The sequence below is a fragment of the Ambystoma mexicanum genome, chromosome 1p (assembly GCF_040938575.1).
Source record: "Ambystoma mexicanum isolate Mex_15411 chromosome 1p, UKY_AmexF1_1, whole genome shotgun sequence".
Taxonomy (NCBI): Eukaryota; Metazoa; Chordata; class Amphibia; order Caudata; family Ambystomatidae; genus Ambystoma; species Ambystoma mexicanum.
In genome coordinates, this window is record NC_090921.1 from 1201169491 (window position 1) to 1201192915 (window position 23425).

The following is a 23425-nucleotide window of genomic DNA, read 5'->3' on the forward strand; positions in this document are numbered from 1 at the left end:
AACCAGACCAGAGACCAGAAGTAGAAAAGTATAACTTATAATGAAAGCAGGAACCAAATGCCACCTCAGCCCTGTTCATCCTTATATACAGATGTAGTGGCTTGTTCACTCTCCATCACTCTCATTGTGGCCATGCATGTGCATCCGGTTCCATATAATTCCAGAGAGAGCAAGAAAGGGATGGGCAGTGAAAGTGTCAGAGTTATTGGAAGAATGGCTTCATGCTAACGAGGCGGTTTCGGGGCCTCTTGTCCTTGAAGCTTTCATTACAGCTTGCAGTCACGTACACCATCTACTTCTCAGGAAGGAGCTCACATCCACCCCCACTGCCTGAGGCGTATCCGTCCTGCATTCAACAGCACTGTGACCTTGCTGGCATCAGCCAAACCACTCCTCACGCAGGTCCTCAAAGGAGTAGGAAAACAACAAGTTAGGAGTTGGTAACACCCACAGAGCAGGGTATGGGCTGGTGGCAGCTACATGCTGACTTGACAGTGGCTGTGGGTATCCTCCATTTTTGGAAAGCCCAGGCCCTGCCATAGGAATCAATGGATTCCTATGCAAAGGAAAGATGGCCACTGTAGTCTCTTGGTTTCTTTAGCCCTTACAGCTTGTTTCTCAAAGTCCTGAAAAGCCCTGTCTCTGTTGCCTTCCCCTGAATGGCTGTTGAGTGGAAAGATCATATATTGCTCTGGGGCTGCCTCCTGTCAGACTAGCTGGTGCCTTCCCAGGGACTGCCTTTTGTGGGTACACCTTTGGGTGGAACCTCTATGAATAGGGTATGAAGTCAAATCACATTCTGTGTTGTGGATGTCTGGTTTTGGTTGTGTGACACATTGCCTGAGCCAGCCCTGACTGAAACTGGAATGAATACAGTGAGTGCTCTGAAAGGCTGGGGAGTTGCCCCCAGTCCACATCTTGTGTTGTTGGTGTATGGTTTTGGGTGAATGGCCTGAATGCCTGTGAGCCTGATTGGGTGCTGCCTGCATGAATGCACTTGTGTGTGATTCTTATTGAATGGGGAGTGTTTTGTATAACAAGGGACCTCACACTCGCCTCCTTGTCAGAAGCTGAAACAAGAAACCTTAAACAAGAATCTGAAGTCCTCTTAAGTTTGTATCCTGGGTCCAGCATGAGGAAGAAGTCTGTGGCTGCAACTCTTCAAGAAATCCAAAGCTTGCTTTGCTTTGCTGACTGAACAACTGAACCAGAGAGGACCTGAATAGGCAACCTCTTCCCGTAACTACAAAGGGACATCCTGCAACTGCTGCTCTTTGCCCGAAGTGTTCTGAAAGCCAGTCCTGTGTGCCTGCCATCCGGAGAAGGGATCTTTGTGGGTCCAGAAGAGGAGTGCCTGGACATCTTGAAGCCAAGAAGTCCATCTGTGTCAACCAGGGGCCGGAAGAGTGTTTGCGACTGCTGGAATCCAAGATGATTTGTATCACCCGGAAGAGGAGGTACTCTGGTATAGTGCTGTCATACACCCGGAGCTGCCAAAGTTCCAGCCATCGAAAGAAATCTTCAAGGGGCACCTCTGTCATGACATCTATCCACATTTCTATGTCCCGGAGAAGATCGAGGGTTGCTGCCTGCAAAGGAGAGTCTGCCGGTGGACACTCAAGTGTTCCTTGAGTAGGGTACCTGAGACTTGTTATGACTGTATTCTGAAACTGTGTGTGGAAGAAAGGGGCCAGTATGAATGTATGTATGAAAGCTGCTTTGATTTCCACCCAGAAGAGAGAAAGTATGTCTTGGGTTGAGTGGGCGAGTGCTGCACATATGAACATGATGGGGTGGATTGATGGCTACACCGCCATTGGCCATCTTGCCTTTGTGTAGGAACCTGGGTTTCCCAAAAATAAAGGATACCTAAAGCCACTCTCAAGTGAACATGTAGCTGCCACCAGCCTAACCCTGCTCTGTGGGAAATACACAGGTGCCCCAAAACATGCACTATGTGTACAGGGGAGTACTCCTAACTATGGGTGCCCTAAGGGTATCGCATGGACATTGTTCACCAGGTAAACATAATCTGCACTGCCAGAGGTCCAAACTGGACTCCTGTGCAGACAAAACACACAGAAAACACTAACAGAGAAGTGGTAGGACAAGGACAAGGAGACCCTGTCCCTCCGAAAGCATTTCCAGCATCACGCTCCCACAGGGTGTCCCCTAAGCATCCCAAAGGTTAAGGACAAGGACAAAGAAAAAGGGGCATCTCAGAAACCTGATGAGTCTAAAAAGCAGCCACCTTCAAAAAAACCTAAACATCCTCCCTCTAAGGTCCAACAATCTAGTGGGGATTATTGCTATGGGGGTGAGGGCAAGAATAGTGGTTCCCTTGCTGCAATGCAGGCTCCATATGGTTCTGATTCAGTTCCTCACATACCTGGCCCTTGTTGGGTGCAGAGGAGGTCCCAGACATGGCCTGCACCCCTTTCCCTCATTTCGAGGTACTAGGAGCGTATTCGCCAAGATATGTGACGTATGAGGAGCAAATGAACCAACAGAGAGCTGCACTGGGACTCCTCCCAGTATACATCAGAAGATCCATACCTGTTGAAGCGCCCATAACCAGACAACCCTGGGCAGCACGGTACCCTATCAGACAGCCGTACCAGCCGCTGATACGAAACAAAGAGTACCTGCAGACGGTCCATGAAGAGACCCAAAGAGCCCTAATGGAAGGCCAGTGGAAATGACTCAAGGGCCTGAACAGACTCGTGAATGAACAAAAGCAGCTATTGAAGATAAAAATAAAATATAATGGACACATAGAAGAGACGATGTTAAAATGTGAGGAAACGTTGCTACGAGACAAGAGTGGAGCAACCGACCTGTTAAAACGTGCGTAAATAGGCTTGGAACGCAAGAGGCAAAAGAAACGATACTGCTTGCAACGCTTAGTAGAAGATTAGAGCGGCAAGCGCCAACCATATATCTACCTCAATAAGGCACATTATACAAGTGCGACTCCATTTTGTAAAAGCAGAAATGTACCCAGGCTGCCAGAGACCTGACAGGCCAAGTTTCATAACCCAGACAAAGGCAAGAAAAGGAGCGGAATCGAAACTCAACAAAGAGCGGCTCATGCCTAGGAAATCGAGGTCAACCAGAGAAAGGGAGGAGAGCGTCAGCTGACAAGACTCAAACTTCAGAGCATACCAGCCTGCCCCATGAAAGTCAAGATAAGGGGGGCCCATGCAGGTGGCGAGGCTGAAACAGAATTAAATGCACTAAAAGCTGGAAACTGAAGCAGATTCATGGTGAACTAACATGTGACCAGCCAGGCGCAAAGAAGTACCACCGCCTGATGTCATCCAGGACCCGGGGATGCCATAACATTTCCTGATAAGAGGCTACAGTTTCGAGGCCATACCCAGCCAACTAATTGACACATAGCCCTAAGATACTGATTAATGGAAGGGAGGCAGGGTGAAACTTGGGACACCAGGCACATGGGTGTCAATTCTGCATGCCGCTAATTAAAATGGGGAGTTATGTCTAGGGGTGTAAACTGCCCAATCACAATGGACCAAGTTATCTGGAGTCCTATAGATAGTAGAACCAATAAGACGTCGTACTTGTCGTGACATCAATCACGTGTGGTGTAGTCGGATGGGCATAGACGCCCATCCGATAAGAGTTATCCAATCTGCATGCTCTGTTACCATATACAGATAGAACACCTATACTTAAGTTACCTTTCCTAACCAATTATATCACATGATGATTTTTTATAGAATTAGACGTCAGTGATGACGAGTTTTGCCTATAACAATGACTGTTTGACTGAAGTTCGAGGAAGTCGGAGCGAGACAGGTGATCGCAATGCTGCTGATTTCCATTTTGTTTCTCTGTTTGATGTACTTGTCATTAAACGGACTTCCCTTTGCCAACTTACTGAGTCCTCATTATTGAGTAGTGTTGGAGTAAATAAATCCTGCACCCCCTGTCCTCACATGGTGCAGCTATCTTGTCTTACAAGTTCTAGAGGGTGAGCGCTGACCTACGGGCCCGTCAGTGAATTCCTCTCCTCCTGAACAGGGGATGTGGGGCCAAGGATCACAGGGAGGGTAACCCCAAGTGTAAAGGTAAGGCACTTGGAGTCCAGGCTGTCAGCCTGACCTACCCTTTCAATATGCCTGAGGTAGAGGCCACTGTCCTCACCTCCTCTCAAGGAATCACCTTTGGTAAACCTGCAGGGATTCCCTTAGTTTCCCTTGGGGCCTGGGATCAGTACTCAGAGGTACTGAATACTATCCCAATTAATACCCTGGGATCTTTGAGAGGTTTCCTCATTAATGGCCAACCTTCCACTGGTTTGAGAGATACTGGGACTAACATGACAGTGGTGGAAAGGACCCAGCTCAGGCCAGAGCCAGGTGCTCCTCGGAGAACCACCAAATTAGCTGGTGGGCCTCCCAGACCTGCCCCTATAGCCTTAGTCATTATCCAGATTTACAAGATTTACAAGACAGCCAAACTGCCTGTAATTGCACAAGATGATGTGCCTGCCCAGGTGCTGTTGGGGAATGACCCTGCTGAGTTGGGTTGGTTTCTGATGGGCCACCCCTGGCTGCTGCTACAGTCACGAGGTCACAGGCCAAGAAGGGTCTGACTGATAGTCAGATACCCAAGCCAAGGGGATAACTCAAGGCATGAAGGCCACCTCTGTGAAGCAGGCCCCTTCTCTGTCTGCTGAGGGAGACGAGCCAGATGACCCTCCTCAGTAAGGCATGCTCACCCCAGAGGATCACCCTGACCTCTCCGTGTTCACTGAGGTGGGCCCTCCAGGGTGGCAAACTTGTAATGAGGCCCACTGTCTCCACCCATATGATATTCCCTCATCTAGCCTTCCTCAGGGTCAGGATCAGGTGGTGGCTGCCGTCCCATGGCCACATGGGGAGAGGTCACCACCGGGAAAGAAGTGATGCCACCATTGGATTTATCACATTCTCCAGCATGGGGTCTGGCATGGATTCACATGCACATGAATATTCCCTGTCGTCAGGCTGGATATCCTCGGTAAAAGAAAACAAAGTTTCACTTTCACTTTAATACTGTATTTCTCCTCTAAACCAATCACTGTTCTCTAGTTCATACTGCCCCCATCCAAATACAGTCCTCTCCCTAAGCCCCGCCTCTGGCAACCATCTTCAGATCTTTACTGAACGCTTTAGTTTTGGGAGTCCTAGAGTTACTCTCCGAGCTATTTGTACGATTTATCATGTTTTTCAACAAGAAAAAAGCAATTTTTGTTTCAAAGACCTTGTGGGCTCTTCCCTTCATCTTCTGACAGCGGGGACCTGTTGTCAATGAAGAACGCCATGTCATTGAAGATTCTCAAAGGCCATCTTGGGCCTACTTCACGCCCTTTGACCATGAAGCAGGGAAGGTCCTTCAGGCCCTGCACCAAATGCGGGCTACAGAATGTGTTTGTGGAGGACAAGCACCTGCAATGCCTCTACTGCCTACATCCGAACCATAAGGAGTTAGAGTGCCTCGGTTTCTCTAAGAAAACAGAAAAGGACAGGCATAGTACGCTGGCGGAATGGCTTAACACCAAGGCCTCTGACCCGTGCTCCGAGCAGGGTCATGCCTCGTCCAGGACCGGCCGGTCCGAGGAGCGGTCTTCTAAGTCCTTTGAGGGTGCCTCGTCTGTGGGGGCCCAAGATAAGGGCAAGATCCGCAAGTCCGAGTCCACCGGGTTCACTGCGGAAGCAGGGCCCAAGTTGGATAGGGCGCATTCAGCTTCACCTTCCGCCTCCATTGCCAGCCTACCATTAAGCTCCTCTTCAAAGCTAAGCTACGGGAAAAATCCAAGAAGCTGTGGACAGAGGAGAAGAAGGCCACGCATCCCACTCAGGCTCAACCGGCACAGGTAAAGACTGAGTCGGCGACTCTGTCGACGGCTACTACTACCATGGCAGCTGAGGGCACTGATCCTACAAGGGTGGCTCCCACAGTGCAGAAAGTGGCCCTGTTAGGCAGAAACATATGCAGTACCCTTTGGGAACACCACACACAATTAAGACTACAAGTGACAGTACAAATTCACCTTTGGTACAAGCCTGTACTACACCATAAAGGGGCAGTGATGGCTCAGCAGCCAGACCTATCTCAAGAGTAAAGTGAGCAGTATCAGAAGTTGCACAAAGGACAGCAATTTACTATGGTTCAAGCAAACACTGACTTAAGGTTTCTGAGTAAAAGAATATACATTTGTTTACACATCATTTGTAAAACAATTCACTAAAGTAAAGCAGTAGAAAAATAACACTCTTAATATACTACACACCACCCAATAGATTCTGGACAAGTTAAGGTCAAAATGAAGTGTGAGCAAAATGGCACTCCAGCAATTAAAAAGGGAGGGAAAGACAAGGTTATACAAAATTAAGCAGCACTAACAAGTAAGTAGGCAGCGAAATCTAGAAAAGGCTACTACGGTGAGGAAATCAAATCAAGAGGCCTGGGCCAAAGTCAATGGACCAGAATCTTTGCAGAGGGTCACACAGTTCAAAGTAGTTTGCGGTTAAGTCTTTGCCAAGAGTTCGGAACGAAGTTGGCCAGAAGAAAAGTTACTTTAAAGACTAGAGAAGGACAAGCCCTCAGATTGGTGAAAGATTTCAAACACTTTCCCCGCGGTCTGACGGAACGAACATCCGAGTTAGAACAGTACCTTAAATGAAGAAGAAGGCTGTAGCTGAGGCAGAAGTTCCTGGCAGATCCTGCAGGCTCACGGTTCCTGAAGCGACTGTCGGACTGACACGAAGGAGGAAGACTGGAGGGTCCTGCACTGCCCAGGGTAAGAAACATGCAGCAGAGCAAAGCAACAAATAAAAGGTGTGCTCCTTAAAACCCAAACAGGGTCTGGTCCTCCTGGATATCCAGTTCACTGCAGCTGTGCACAGCAAATTCAACCAGGGGAGGGAGGCCTTGCTTGGTGTTTGTCAAACTGGTTGGTCCCACCAGCTCAAGGGAAGAAGATTCCTTGCAGATCTCTCTGTCGTCGAAGTTTGGAGATTCGGACCCGCAGCAGGGCTTCATCAGGAGGTTCAGTCGTGGTAGTGGTCCTCTTCTTTCAGCTTCCCTTCGGTTCTCTCGATCCAGTGGCGACTCTGCCTTCCAAGTCCCGGAGACCTGCTTTTTATGCAGTTTTCCCCCATTAACACAGCCTGGCTGTCAATCACACAGCAGGGTGGCTGCCCTAGCAGGACAGTCACCTAGCCAATCAAACAAGAGTGCGACTTGCCTTTCCAAGGGAACCCTGTGCAGGGGTCCTAAAACCCCTCCCTCACATCCTGTCTACACAGACTCTCAGGCGCCTAAGGAGGGCTTCTGTGCAGTAGCCCGCCAAAGGACAGCGAACAAAGGAACCAAACCTGGTTTGGCGCACAGAGTAAAACACGAGAAAGACCTTTTCAAAAAGAAATGGTGAATAAACCCAGCCGGAACTAAATAAAAGTAAATGGGGTCCAGCGGATTAAAGTTCGAGGCTACTAACTTAGCCTATACAGTACCAAGGCTATTTTCATAGACCGCGGTAGGAAAAATATGGTAGATACCACGGCCACAAGCCAAATCTTAAAGAAAGGGGAACGAAATAATGTTCCATGAGAGACAGATAAAAAGAGATAACTATTAACCCTTTCCAGTACTCTATGCAAGATAGATTGTACTGGGTCTGTGAATTTAAAAAGACTAATGTGTTTATGTTTATGTTTAGCATTTATATAGTGCAACCAGGTACCCTAAGATTTAAGGGCGCTGTGAAACATAAAACAAAACAAACAGAACTAAAACAGAAAAGGCGGAACTGAGTCTAAAATAGACTCCAGAGCATGAATCAAACACGCACAGGATCAGGCAAGAGGCAGAAGTAATTTATACAAAAAGAGCGGTTTTCAACCTCTTTTTGAATATTTCCGTTGAAGAAGTGGTCCTCAATATGGCTGCTAGCGAGTTCCACTTAAGAGGGGCTGCCGAGGAGAATGCCGAGTCCCTGGATTTTTATGTTTTCAAGTATGGCATAGCCAAGTTGTTGGAATCATCCGATCGAAGGGATCTAATGTTGTTTTTTACCATGACTAATTCTTTCAGATAGAATGGCATGACTCCATGTATGCATTTATGTGTGATAAGGAGAAGCCTGAACACAATCCTGGCCTGCACAGGTAACCAGTGTAAACTCCGCCGAGCTTCCGATACGTGGTCTCTTCTAGACAGACCTTTCACTACCCTAACTGCGCCATTCTGTATGACCTGTAACCTATGAACATCCGATAACGGTAACCCCACAAGGAGACAACAACAATAGTCGATCTTAGATCCAATTAGGGCTCTTGCCAGGGTTTCGGAGTTTGATTCTGAGATAAAAGGTCTGAGGCAGCGAAATAACTTGAGAAAATATGAGGCCAATGAAACGAGACTATTCACTTGGGCATTCATTTTCAGATTTTTGTCAAGATAAATGCCGAGGGTTTTTACCTTGCTCATGACCTCAATATGGCAACTATCTACAAGAAACGACTTATAGCTAGGTCCTAACTTCTCTAGTTTGGACTCTGAGCCGATAAGTAAAAGCTCTGTTTTGGCACTATTAATGGCTAAGCCATTTATCACCATGCAATTTTGAATTTTTTTATAGATCTCATTAATTCTTTGTTCATCTTCCGCATGGAATCCAGATATGGGGATGACACATAGGGTGTCATCCGCATAGTTTGCAAATATGATCCCCTCTTTCTCCAACATCTGGAAAAAGGGGATCCTAAATATATTGTAGAAGCACGGCGACACGCAGGCTCCTTGAGGGACCCCGTACGTAAGTACTGTCGGTTTTGCTTCGGCGATGTCACTGGCCACTCTATTTTGTCTGTTCTTCAGAAAGGAGATGACCCAATTTGTTGCTTCGTCAGAGAAATTGGCATTCCTCTTTAGCCTGGTGGACCGTATGGTATGGTCCACCAGGTCAAAGGCAGCCGAGAGATCTAAAATCATAAGGAGTGAGATGTGACCACCATCCATCCCCTGCAAGAGGTGAGATTAAAGGGCCAACAAGGCCGTCTCTGTACCATGATTCAGATGAAATCCTGATTGATATTTATGATAAATCTGGTTTTGCTCCAGAAAGATAGCAATCTGATTATAGCCAACTCTGTCCAAGATCTTTAACAGAAAAGGGGTGTTAGTAGTAGGCCTATAATTGGAAGCAGTGAGAGGACAGATATTAGGTTTTTTTTAACAATGCCTTTTATATATTGCCGGGAACTTCATTAGTTAAAAGGGAAACATTAACAAACTTGGTCAAGGCTGGAATGAGAATGGGAGAGCACTCTTTAATAATCAGGGAGGAGCAGGGATCTCCTTTGCAGCTTCTACTTTTTAAGTTGGAGATTACCTTGGCCAGTTCTTGCTCTGAGATAGGCTGAAAGCTAAAAGCAGCTTGATCCTCCAATTTTTCAGTAGGGTGCAGGGGAGTATTTTCTAGAACCTGAATCAGTATATCGAGTTTCTTCAACTCAATCCCCTCTCTAATTTTATCAAGTTTATTCGATTGAATCTCCGTACACCATGCCTCGTCCTTGATAAAGGTCACTTGAGCAGATCTAGGTGCTTGTGCCTGTTATTTTAAGAAAGTCAATGGCAACATTACATGTTATGGGAGACAGTAGTCAGTCCAAGAAAATGTAGTTTAAAGTGGGAAGTCTGAAAAAGACAACCCTGTGTCACTGCACTAAAGGTACTGTGTGACACACAGTAAAAAGATGGCACCTATGGAGTAGGTGAAGCTCCACAGTCTATGAACACAAAAATGTTAAACACACAGCAAAGCACATGCAAGAGTGGGAAAAAAGGCTCACACTCTTACCAGGTGAAAAACAAATATCCTAGAAATCCAGCAAAGCTGCTGAGGGACTCAGTAGGTAAGGGAAATTAGCCATTCTGGAGAATTCTCCCTAACAGTGGTGACATCAAGCGAAGTATAGTTTGGAATGTAGAATTTTAGAACTCCCATCTCCTGTTATGTATCTCCTGTTATGTAATACTAATGATCATTACTTTGCATGTTGGCTAGGATGCTTTTTCCTTTGCAGGTTCTCTGGTGGGCGGGGGAGGTTCCAGTTGTCAGTCCATCACTGGCCTGGTGGACAAGGATCCTTACCAGCAGGGGTGTCCGGTCAAAGTTTCGACTCAAAAGGGTCGAATGACAAAAAGGTTGAGTCAATCCGACCGAAAACAAAAGGATCGTCATTTTTTTTTTAATGTATATTTTTGTTTTTGCTTTAGTATAGCTTAGAAACGGTGTTTTTACACCAAAAATGGGGGTTTGGTGGACCCCCCAAATAAAAAAAAAATAAAAAAAAATTCCACCCTTTTTTTCGGTCGAATTGACTCGACCCTTTTATCATTTGACCCTTTTGAGTCGAAACTTTGACCTATAACCACCAGCAGGCCAGGACAAGAACACCTAAGCTACATAGTCTGCTTGATGAAATCTTTGAAGCAGCTGATTGGGGTAAACAGCACTTGCCGAGTGCTAATGGAAATGAAAAAGTGACATTATCACCAGCTCAATGCACTGGATGGTAATATTGGAGAGCATTAAATCATAATGTCAGATAGGAGCCTCAGGTAGATGGGGCCTGCATGAGTTCCTATTTTTGGGGACTGGATTACACCGCTTGCCTTTGATTAATTTTTGGTTTAGATGTCTTGGCCTACAGCCCATATTGGGGTTGTAGATGTATATTATAGCCTGGATTGAGGGTGCTTGACAGCGTTCTCAGCCATATGTTTTTCTGTTTTGCTTTTGCTTGTTGCAGTTTGCCCTTATTCTGTGTGCTGGGTAAAGAAGATCGGCTTCTTATTTAATTTAATTGAGAAATCACTGGCAGGACCCCATGCCCTAAAAAGGCCTGTTTACCCTCACATTGGTACCATCCCAAAACAATACCAAAAGGTCATGCCCAGAGAATTGTCTTGTGGAGCTCCCGGTGGTACTCAGGGCATCCTTTTTATTTGAAAACAAAACTAGGCATGCACACAGTTTGATGGCATCTTATGTCCTGCAAATTCTGTCTACTTTTATGACCCATTTTATTATACCATTAATGCAAAAGTAAGAAATGTACTTAATAAAAAACGAACATGACAGAAATGTGTTTTCTCTTTGTGTTTTGCTAGAAACCTTCTAGTTTTACATAAGGAAATGATTTGAACGTGTTGAGCTGACTAAGTCTTATCCCTTTCCCCTAGGACATTTTGTTCCTTTCTCCAGGTAGGCGACCAAGCTGGCCGCACAAACAAAGAGGCTCAGACTTGTATTACAAAAGAAATGGATCCGGTGTGATGAACCCTGAGTATGAAGTGGACCAAACATCTTGTAATCCTGGATCCAATCGGACTTTCACTCATTTTGTCTTTTAAGCGCTTTTGGAATGGCCTAGTGGATAGGCCTTTCTACACACATTTCAGGAGAGGAGGTATTAATGGTAAACTCATGGCCTGCAATATATATATCAAGAAGCTCAAAATAGTTTTGACCCTTAAAGAAAAGCCACCAAGAAGCACAAACTGCAGAATCGTTGGGAATTCTGAGATCCAGAAAGTAAATATAGCAGCATCAAGAGTGAAATATCGTAGGCACTAGCCTTTTGTGGGGTTGAGGGGCTCCCCCCAGAGCTTGATGCAATGACTCTAGCTACAGCCCCCATTTGCCCCACCACTGACAGAGTTGGACTTTCTTCTGCTTCATACTGATACTTGCATGGAGTTTGTTGGCACTGTGATTGCATCCTTGAAGTGTGGTGGGTTCAGTATTGTGCTTTACTAGCTGAGATGTTTGCTGATCTGCTTTATTGCTTCTGACCTTTGTGTCCAGGTGCATGCACTGCAATCTTTGCAAATATATGTGCATCTTACGATGCTTTAACTGGTGCCGGGCATATCTTCTTGAATGCTAGGCTTGGTCGTATTACACTGCTCTGCACGTATTGCACTGCTGTTCTGTAATTATGATAGGCCTTGTTGCCACTTAAATAAGTGCCTCGTTTCAAGCATGATATTAAGCAGGGATAATGGTGGAGGACGCCAAGCCATCTCTTTTCAATATTCCCCTGTGTGCCATCTGACCGAACGAGCACAGTGCCATTTGCATTTAATTATATCTTTCATAAAAACTGTTGGTTGTCGGAAGACATTTTATTTGCATACATTTATAATCTCCTTTGTATGACATTCAATGTGCTCTTTGCAGGAAGCTTGTCTAATGGCACACTTGCACTGTTGTTTAATACCTGAATTGCTGGGCAAACAAGACTAAATGTCCAACGAATGAGCTTAGAAAGTGCCAGACCCTTCCTTCATTCACCATTCCAAGTATCATAATTAGAAAAAGAATGAATTGCTTCACATCATTGAAGCAGAATCAGCTTTCTTCCCAAGTCCACCCCCTTTGCTTGTCAATCATGAACTTGGCTTGTAAAGCAAGTTCTAGCTCTTCCCAAATTTCTGATAATTTGATTTTCTCCACACATGACATCATCGTTCACTTCTTTACAGAAGCTGCATCTATGACTTTTTTGCAGTCCATGCAGGGGAGCAACACAGCATGCCCCAGCGGAGCAGGTAGTGAGTTTTGAAGATGGGCAGATCTGTTTTCAAACCTCCATCCAACCAATCACTCTCCATTTGTTATAGAACCATTCACTTTGCTTCCATGCACCAAGGTTTGCAGTCACTTAAAATGCAGTGTGAAACACATGTTGCACTCCAGTGTATAGAGGGACCGTATGTAACATCAAATTATCAATTGCTATTTGCTTCGCTTCAATTTAGCAAGCTTTGTGATCAGTTTAAATGCAATGTTACACACATGGTGCCCTCCAGTGTATAGAGGGACATTTTGTAACATCAAACTATCAATTGCTATTATGCCATTTGCTTTGCTTCTATTTACCAAGTTTTGTGGTCCGTTTAAATGCAGTGTTACACACATGTTGCTCTCCAGTGGATAGAGGGACCATGTGTAACATCACATTATCAATTGCTATTGGGGAAATTCACTTTACCTCTATGTACCAAGCTTTGTGGTCAGTTTAAATGCAGTGTTACACACATGGTGCCGCCATTGTACAGAGGGACAATTTGTAACATCAAACTATCAATTGCTATTGGGACATTTGCTTTGCTTCCATTTACCAAGTGTTGTGGACAGTTTAAGTGCAGTGTTACACACATGTTGCTCTCCAGTGTATAGAGGGACCATATGTAACATCACATTATCAATTTTAATTGGGCCATTTGCTTTCATTTACCAAGTGTTGTGGTCAGTTTAAATGCAGTGTTACACACATGTTGCTCTCCAGTGTATAGAGGGACCATATGTAACATCAAATTATCAATTGGTATTGGGGAAATTCACTTTGCTTCTATGTACCAAGTTTTGTGGTCAGTTTAAATGCAGTGTTACACAGATGTTGCCCTCCAGTGTATAGAGGGACCGTTTGTAACATCAAATTATCAATTGCCATTGGGGTAAAATTCACTTTGCTTCCATTTGCCAATATTTTTGGTCAGTTAAAATGCAGGGCTATACTCATGGTGTCCTCCAGTGTATAGAGGGACCATTTGTAACATAAAATCAATTGTTATTGGAGTAATTTGCTTTGCTTCCATTTGCCAAGTTTGTGGTCATTTAAAAGGAAGCATTTCACACATGGTGTCCTTCACTGTATAGTGGGGGCATATGTAACATCAATGTATCTGTAGCCTTCTCGCAAGTCAATTCATTAGGATAATTTGCCTGATGCAGTATTTGATTTGAATTTCTGGCCGAAGTTCACCTGTTTTAATCCCAGGTTTAGTTCAAATGCTTAAGATGTATGAATGCAGCACCATGAAACTGAAATACCCTGTAAAGCGCTATATTGCTTTATTTCAGATTTCAAATATGGATTATAATAGGACACGCTACACAATCATGCTGCAAAACACACTAGAGTGGCCCAATGGAGCTTCAGACCCCGGTTTCAGAGAGGAGAGAGGTCTGAGAACTCTGCTGATGTCACAATTCACACACCTACTCTTTGTGGAAGTAGGCTTCTACTCTCCTGGCAAGACCACAAGGTGCAGCTGCTGCCTTCCCAAGCCGGTCCCCAGTGTATACTGAGACACAGAACAAATGGTAGAGAGCCAATGCACCTGTCACTCTGGCCAGGAAGCATGGCATTTTTCTATGGCAGCAGCGCCCCCCTCATACCATACTTCCCAAAATGTGACCAACTCTTAAAGAGCTTGTGCGATGAGGCTGCAAACTGTTATGTCCAGTTGATCATGATTTTAAATTGAGGCTGGCAGGGGCCAAGCCTTGCTTTGCTTGGTTGGCCCTCACTCAGCATTTAGTGCCATGACATGGGACATCAAAATCCTGAGCTGTGTTAATCCTCCATGGCCAGAGGCTCTACTAATTAACGCTCATTAGCTGTGTAGGGCTATGCTATGCAAGACAAACACTCAACTAATCTTCCAGGGCCACATCTAGCTTTGCCCTTCACTTAACCTTTCTTCCCTTTCATGTTATTCAGTGGACCAATTCCAATGATTGAACAAATGATAGTGTTCACCAGGAGGCCCCTTGTCACTGGGCTTCTGGTTTTTCACGATTGGGATTTTCTAGTGTCTGTCAGGTGTGTGCTAAAGCCACCCCAACCCTTGCTGACACCTGTACAACCAGAGGGGCAAAGGGGAAAAAACAGTATATTGATGGGGGTGGGACATAATGGGATTTTTTTTTTTTGCAGAAGCATCTATAAAACAAAATAATTGTGTAATTGTATTACATTTGCAAACCGGCTCATTTTAAAATTGTACAATATTCATTTCTAATAATCGCAAGTATACAATTTGGTAATAACAGAACACTTGTGTCACTGAGCCAAGCACCTTATCAAAATCTACAGTAACCATATTGATTCTCCGAAAGGTTATTACATTCCCTGATGGACAGTCTGTTGCACTCCTATTCTACTCTTTCAAAATACCCCTATGAGAAAGAGGAAGGAGACTAATAATATTACTGAAGAATGTAGCCTAATTTGCATCAAATGAAAGGGCTTTTGGGGAATGTAAGAATGACCATAGATTTTAAGGTTTGACAAATGTGCCTGCGATAAAAGGGGTGTATGCTTGAATCACTAAGCACATAATGCATACCCCAATATTAAACACTCACCCCAATATTAAAATGTTGGTTTCAATGAGTAATATATACTGATTCAGACAGATTCTAGGTTTAAGTTTGATGATAGAATGACTGTGTATTCTCCATGGAGAATCTTTGCTGTCTGTACCGGTTTAACGGATATGCACATGCTCTGAATGTGCAGACTATTATATATAGGATGGAGGACTGCATGTGTTTCAGATTCTTTAAACAGTAATATCACAGTACAGAAATGCTACCGTCGGAGGTGCAGCTATTACTCTATGATAAACTGAACACCAACCACAGTGCCTTTCTATGGAATAGAAGTTGTTTTTAATTGTCTTGAAACAAGTGGGTATTTTAAGCAATAAAGTACACCCAACCCAAACAGATTCATATCGTTGCAAGTCACAGCTGTGTTCCAGGGGCCTGGGCCCCTCTGCTGTCCCAGCAATATTCACTGGTATCAATAGCCTCACAGTGTAGAGTCGGGTGTATTTTATCCTACATGAAACACATTCTTGGTGGTGTAAAACAGGAACTGCCTTAAATGATGCATCGATGTGTTATTGCAAATGTTAAATGCCATAAGGGGGATTTATGAAATAATAATTGTCGAGTAAAATGAAATGATGACATATAATTCAATGTTTTAAAGGCTTTATAAATGCATGCATGTATTTTTGCCCCAACTAATGATATTGAGTAAACGTTATATGATTTGAACATTGTTTCCTTGGGTTGTCTTGTAACAGTTATGTACTTCGTGCTATGTCAGTGGTTATGAATGGGAATCTCAATATTGTGCTCCTATGCTTGTACATCCTCAGGCCCCTCACTGAAAATATTGCTGGTTAGCAATTTTCTGTAGATTCATAGTTGGTAGCTGTGCTCTTCCTACACCTCCATTATAGGCCTGTTATTTTTGGATCTCATATACCAAATTCCCTAGCATAGTTGGGTCACATTATCACATAGATTGATTTGTTTTCTCCTTCAAAATTCATATGTAATGTCCCTTGGTAGCTTTTTCCTACAGAATGAAAACCATGGGGCTCATATTCGAGTCCCTGACGTAATTCGGCAGCAGGGACTGGTAAACATGCACTTTGGTGTGCACGGGTCCTGGCCGCCGAACTTTGGTTATTTGCACAATGAAGTGCATAAGTGCAGGACAAAAGGCGACGTACAAGCTCGAACGCTGCTTTTTCCCCTTGCCCTTTTGGACTCCTACATGCAAATGGAGTAAACAATGCCTGCAATGTTTACACAGAAGGTGATGTTTTCATTGGATCTCTGCCGAGACTGCCTGCTTTATGCTAGGGCATGCAGACAGCAAGCTCCATAGGGTTTCCCAGCAGTTGCGCCGGCATGAAAATGCATGCTCCAGCTTTTGTATGTTGGCGAGCAAGAAAGGTGGTGGAAAAGCAAGTTGCATTCCGCTCCTCCTCTCCCCCATACAAATTGACAAAAATGGAGTGTGATATCAATTGAATGTTTAAAATACTTGCACAAGGCTTTTACATCTTCCATTAATGTCATGCCCCTGAGCAAAATGAGCCCCCATGTGTTTTTCTCTTACATCTAATGTTTTTCGTTGGTAACAGTAGCATAGAGGTGGAGATCTAGCTTCCATGGAAGCTCCTCACTTCATTGTGCACACCTAACATATTCTGGGGATCCATAGCCAGTCCTGATGTTCCTTCAGTAGTCGTACCTTTACTCGTATTCTCCATGGGAGACACTAGTAGTAGATGGGGCCCCTATCGTCTTCAAGTACATTTTGACAGGTGGGAATGCCCCCTTTGTGTCTTTAGGCCCGGCCCCTTTTTGATATGCTTTTGATATTAATTTTTATATCAAGCATTGTTTATATCAAAAAGATATAAAAATGTTATCAAATGTGTATTTATACAGGAAGATTGATATTTTTTTATATGAAAAGGGTATCATTTGTATCAGTTTGATATCAAGTTCATATTAAAATGATGTTAATATACATTTTATATTAAAATGTTTTTTAATATGGGAGAGCGTTTGTGCGCTGTTGCTTGGTCGAGGTGTTGGTGACACTTTGATGATGCAGGAGTGGGTTGTGGCCTTGATGGTGTGACATCATGATGTTATATAAAGCTGTCCTTTGATACGCCTTTGAATAATGTTATATACACTTTACATTATTTCTATTTATAAAAAGAAAAAAGTTATCAAAAAATTTGGTTTGATATCAAACATGTTTGATATAAAAATGTTTATATAAAAATGTTAAAAACAATTGATAACTTTTTTTCTATCAAAACTTTTTGATATTGGATTTTTATATAGCCAAATTAAAACCCATTTTGTATGTTACATTTTTATATCAAAATGAAAAAATATTGATATCAAAATAATATACATTTTTTATATCAGAATTTACAAACAAAATTCATATACAAATTACACAAATTTGATATCAAAATTATATCCAATTATTCAAAAAATTGTACATCAAAATTCAACGTTTTTTATATCAAACAAAATATTTTTTTTTATATCAAAATGTTTTGATATCAAAATTATATTGGCGTTGTGAACATATTATGCCAAAAGCTGTGCTGAGTTACAAGGCCTGTGAATATATAGTCTATAATATATAACAAAATGAAAAGTGAAGATCTAATTCCAGGGCTACAAAAAAAAAACCCAGGCAAGCAGGTGCAAAATGCTGGGACACTGCATTCTACCATTCTCCCTGGTGCACAGAAAGCAGTATTCCAGCAACACAGTTGCAGCTTGCCTTTATGAAAATACTGCAGCAGGCAGAGAATTCATAGATGACGACACACACGAGGTCCGGCGCTCTGACTCAGCTATTTCAGTTCCTCTGTCTATTACAGATGATATGAAGCCACATCAGAATGATACAACCTTGCAATGAAGGCCCGAGGCTATTGTAATCATGCACTCCACCATGTGTGTGACTAAACTGTATTGGATGGCCGCATTCATTGTAAAGGAAGTGCAGCCGCAAGGTGCCTGTAATCTTCAGCCGGCATGTGACTGCTGTGCCTAAAGGAAATGTGAATGACCCATTGTATTCTAAAATCCCAGTGACATTTCAAAGGACACCAGCAGCCTGCACGGGGAATAGGCCGGATGAGGGGTGTTCTGCTGAGTGGAGAGGAGGGGGGGTATGTCTTTAAAACCCATGATTTAGAAGCCTGCCAGAACATCGCTGTGGATTTTGGGACATTTGCAAGCCCCGGCTAGAATTGAAGACCCCAGGACATCTAAAGCCTAGTGATGAAAGAGGCATTTGACTTTTAAAACGGAATGCCTCTATGTATTTACTGCAAGCTTGTGAATAAATAGCAGTGTTTTAAAAGTGTAAAATATTTAAACAAGATGTGAAAGCCATTTTTAAACGTGTATGTTCTAGAATCTAGCCCTTTGTATTTGTAGTTAACAGGGCAAACAGATCTTTTAAAACAAAATGTGTGTATTCTTTAGCTGCAGGCAGGATTAACTGCCAGCTTGCATTTTTATATATTTAAGTTAAAGTGTGCCTGGAAATGGAAAAACTGTCTCTGGAATCGAACTGGCATGATAAGGTCATTTTGTAATAAGCATTTTATGTTGTTTTGCTGGAGAGGGTCTTTGACAAGTTCAGCTGGTTTACAAAGTTTCCAGCAGCAGGGACATTCTTTGTGTAAAATGAAAGCTTTGGAGCTAGGGTCTATCGCCACATACAGTTCTGACACAGTGCACAAAATATTGTGACAAGCCGGGTGGTTTTGTGCAATTAAACCTTTTAAATGACGAGCTCTGACTATGCGCACAAGCGCCATGAGGCATTATGAACTGGCACACAGAACATTTCTGAATAGGCGTCTCTGAAGAAAATCTCACTTTTTTATGACCCAGCCCTGAAAAAGCTGCTTTAAACAATGGTGGAAATGAGCACATTTTTAGAAGAAAAAAAGCTGTTGAAAAACCCAACAGACAGGGCATTTATATAGACACTGGGAGATTGCTTAAAGCAGCCACAGTTTTATTTTATAACACATTTGTTTATTTTAAAACAAATATTTGTTTTGGTTGGAGAGGGTATTAGGCATATATAAGTATTTAGAAAGTGCACAATGTATGGATTGAAATTTTAAGTTTTCAGGGCCCTGTTTTTGGTTGTTATACAGGTTTAATATGATTTTGTGCAGGTGCACAGGGGTGTTTGGAAAACATGCGAAGGCTGAATTAGAGTGTTAGTATTTTTAAACATGTAAGAGTTGCACTGTGGGTTTATTCATTGTGTGCCAGGAATTGAGAATATAATTGCAACCTTTATAAAATGACGCTCATGCCAATGTGGCGCAGATCACACATTGACAAAGTGGTGTAGCCGAGAAATATATATTACCCAGCCATGGTAGTGGCTGTGTAGCCATGGTTAAGTTGCTGTTTCTCTAGGAAGAGGACTTTTTGGGCGGCTTATAACTCCGCCCCCCCCTGGAGGAATCGTCACCAAACTTTGCTAAAAAAGTATATGGCCCACTTTGAATTGTTTTGCAAAGTTTGGTGAGGTTTGGTCCCGGGGGATGGGGGGGAGTTATAGGGGGATCCCAAGACTTCTTTTTTTCCCATAGACTGAATGGGGGAAAAACTTTGTGCACGCCTACAGCCGAAACCGCTGGATGGATTTTCACCAAATTTGCGGCAGGGGCTTGGTCCCGAAAGTGTGCTTTTGTAAATTTGGTGAAAACCTGTCCAGTAGTTTTCTTTAAAACGATCAAAAAGTAGGTCTCAAAAAATTAGTGATATGTATGTCCACTCCGCGGAGACACTTCCCTGTTCGCTCCACGGGCAGGACACCGATTGGCTAATGGGCTTGCGTCATGTCTGCGGACACGTGACGTGTCCGCCGATTGGCTGGAGTGAGGCGTGATGTGTGTCAGATTATTCCGATGCACCCGCCATCTTGGATCGGCGGCGAACAGAGGCAAAATGCAGTTTTGTGGAATGTTTTGGTGTGCAAGAGTGATTGGGGAGGTTTAGGGAGGAAGAGATGGGGAAATACTGTATTTGTTTTGGTGGCAGGTGCTACTCATGTATTAGCAATGCCCGCGCTGTCCGGGATGTTCGTAATTACTGAAAATGAGGGGTGTCTTAAGGATAGTATTCCCGTCCGTGCTGTGCGCAGGCAAGTTGAAAAAGTTCTAATGACACACATGGTGTCAGCGGAATTTAAAATTGAGTATATGCCGCAGTTAAAAAATGTTCAATCTGTGGGTGTCATACTGAGTTATAAGTCCTCATAGGTGTGATATGCTGTGATGGTTGTGGCCAGGGCCTAGAGTCTTGGGTGCATGGCCGCAGGCTGTAGGCCGTAGACCATACACCCAAGACTCTAGGCCCTGGCCACAACCACCACAGCATATCACACCCATAGAATCTAAAATCTATTAGGTGGTTGTGGGCAGTGACTAGAGTCTTGGGTGCAAATTGAGTATATGCCGCAGTTAAAATGTTCGATTCTATGGGTGTGATAATGAGTTATAAGCCATTATGGGTGTGATATGCTGCGGTGGTTGTGGCCAGGGCCTAGAGTCTTGGGTGCATGGCTGCAGGCCGTAGGCTGTAGGCCATTTACCCAAGACTCTAGGCCCTGGCCACAACCACTGCAGCATACCACACCCATAGATACACCCATATAATCGAATATCTATCAGGTGGTTGTGGTCAGGGCTAGAGTCCTGGGTGCATGGCCGAAGACCATGCACCCAAGACCGAAGTTATAAGCACTGAAGTTATAAGTCATCATGGGTATGATCTGGTGCGGTGGTTGAGTCCACGACCTAGAGACTTGGGTGCATGGCCAGAGGCCATGCACTCAAGACCGAAGTTATAAGCACTGAAGTTATAAGCCACAATGGGTGTGATATGCTGCGGTGGTTGTGACCAGGACCTAGAGTCTCGGGTGCATGGCTGAAGGCCACGCACCCAAGACTGAAGTTATAAGCACTGAAGTTATAAGTCAGCATGGGTGTGATCTGGTGCAGTGGTTGAGTCCACAACCTAGAGACTTGGGTGCATGGCCAGAGGCCATGCACCCAAGACCGAAGTTATAAGCACTGAAGTTATAAGCCACAATGGGTGTGATATGCTGCAGTGGTTGTGACCAGGACCTAGAGTCTCGGGTGCATGGCTGAAGGCCACGCACCCAAGACCAATGTTATAGGTACTGAAGTTATAAGATAGCATGGGTGTGATATGGTGCAGTGGTTGTGATATCCTGCAGTGGTTGTGACCAGGGTTTAGAGTCTTGGGTGCATGGCCACAGGCCGTAGGCTGTAGGCTATACACCCAAGACTCTAGGCCCTGGCCACAACCACCGCACCATATCACAGCCATAGATCACACCTATAGATTTGAATATCTATCAAATGTTTGAAATTATACTTACTGTTTGATTTGTTGAGATTCAATATCTTTTTTACATGAGTTGGTACCTGGAGGAAATATTATTTTGCAATTTCTGTGATAAAAGAAAAAAGCATGTTAGTGTATGTATTTTATAAAGACTTATTACATTGCATAATAGACATTTATCTTTTTTTCGACCCTCATATTTAGTTTACAAACCAGTGTACTGTGCATTTTGCTCAGTTTATGTGTTTGTTTTTCAAATCATTGGGTCTGTGGGAAAAAAAAACCCTTGTCAGATTAAAAAAAACTTTTTTGTTATGCTACAGTCTATTTGTTTGTTTGCTTTCAGTGTTCACTTGATGTTTCTGGTTAATGTTGGCTTGTTGCAGATTTTTGAAGCAGTTCGATACCTGTTGGCGTATTCTAACTGTCTATTTTATGTTACAATTTAGTGGTATTCTTTTATCTGTTTGGTTGTTATAGAATCTTGGGCCAGTTAGATACCTGTTGGTGTATTCTGTTTATAGTTTTTTAATTGAATTTTTGTTAATGTTGAAGTACAGATTAGGTATTAAATTTTGGTTTCATGAAGATTAAATAAGTGTTTGTAAAATTTGCTGGTAATCTCTGCTTTAGAGTAAGGGTACTATCATTACATTCAAACCATCCACATTTCTTTTTAATATATACACTGTAGTGACCTGCATTGGTTGTGGCTCCTGCGTGGTAGATTATACCTATTGTTGTGAAGGTTTTCTTACCAAGTGATACTTGACCGTGTGTGAATCCCATCGGCTTGCAGTTGTTTTTGGTACCATCTGCATTGTAACGTAGATGCATTAGTATTATATAGTTACTATGTGTTTGTATTAGTAAGGTGGAGCGATTATCTGAATTGCAGGTAGTACATAATCTGCCATGGTTTGCATTTTGTACAAGTTGCTGAAATGGAATGGATTCACAATAAGGTATGGATACATGCACGAAGCGCTCATTAGGGATTTCTTCCCGTGTCACATTTTTGCAGAGAGTGCATGTATGTTTCCACATGTATGAAATCTGGAAGATTTAATTTATAGGTATGTTTTTGTTTTCCAGTACTTGTAGTAAGTACATTAGAAATTCTTGTGGATCTTCTTGTGAGTTTGTAGTGAATTTCACCATTCCAGCGCAGTAGTCTAATTCTTGTTTTATTCCGTGAACACTATACATGTTGTCAGGATTGTTTGTTGCGTTTCTATGAAGGACTAACATTTGCAAACACAATTGGTCTGTACTGTGTAAGTAAATGTTGTCAACAATTTGTGGCAATTGAAATAGAATATTCATTGCTACATTTGCGTAGCAACTTACACCAGTTATATTAGAAAATTTGAATGTACCAGATAGATCTGTGTCCAAGTCATTTTTTCGGAGTGTGTGTTGCTTCTTTGAAGAAGTACCTGGGTTACTTTGACTAATAGGTTCTTCTTTGGTTGTGGTAATTGATGAAGTATTCGCTTATTTTACTATCTTTGGAGGATTTGCAGTCAAATCCTGTTGCATTTCAGTTTGAATGAGTTTTCTTTTACAACGTTTTCCTTTTTGTGGAACAGGATATGATTTTAGATGGGAGGTGTATAGTGAACGTAGTCTATTGTATTCTAAAATGCAAGGAATATCAACGTTTACTTTACTTGCATCAAAGTTGACTAGAAATAGACCGTCAAATGTACATAAGCATGATAGTGCTACGTAGCTCATGCCTTCTTTAAAGACTGTTTTACCAATATCTATAAATGCTTTGTCTAGGGTAAGACCTTGGGA

At 43.1% G+C, this 23425-nt stretch overlaps 1 protein-coding gene across 2 annotated transcripts in view; it reads left to right on the top strand.

Moving 5' to 3' along the window:
• LOC138451714 (uncharacterized) overlaps window positions 1–15945 on the top strand; it is a 220565-nt gene extending 204620 nt beyond the window's left edge. For both annotated transcript variants that reach the window (XM_069604924.1, XM_069604925.1), the window contains one exon: window positions 11266–15945. In XM_069604924.1, the coding sequence (XP_069461025.1) occupies window positions 11266–11359 (94 nt within the window). In that variant the 3' untranslated portion in view covers window positions 11360–15945. The remainder of the gene's footprint in view (window positions 1–11265) is intronic.
• Window positions 15946–23425: the final 7480 nt, after the last annotated feature.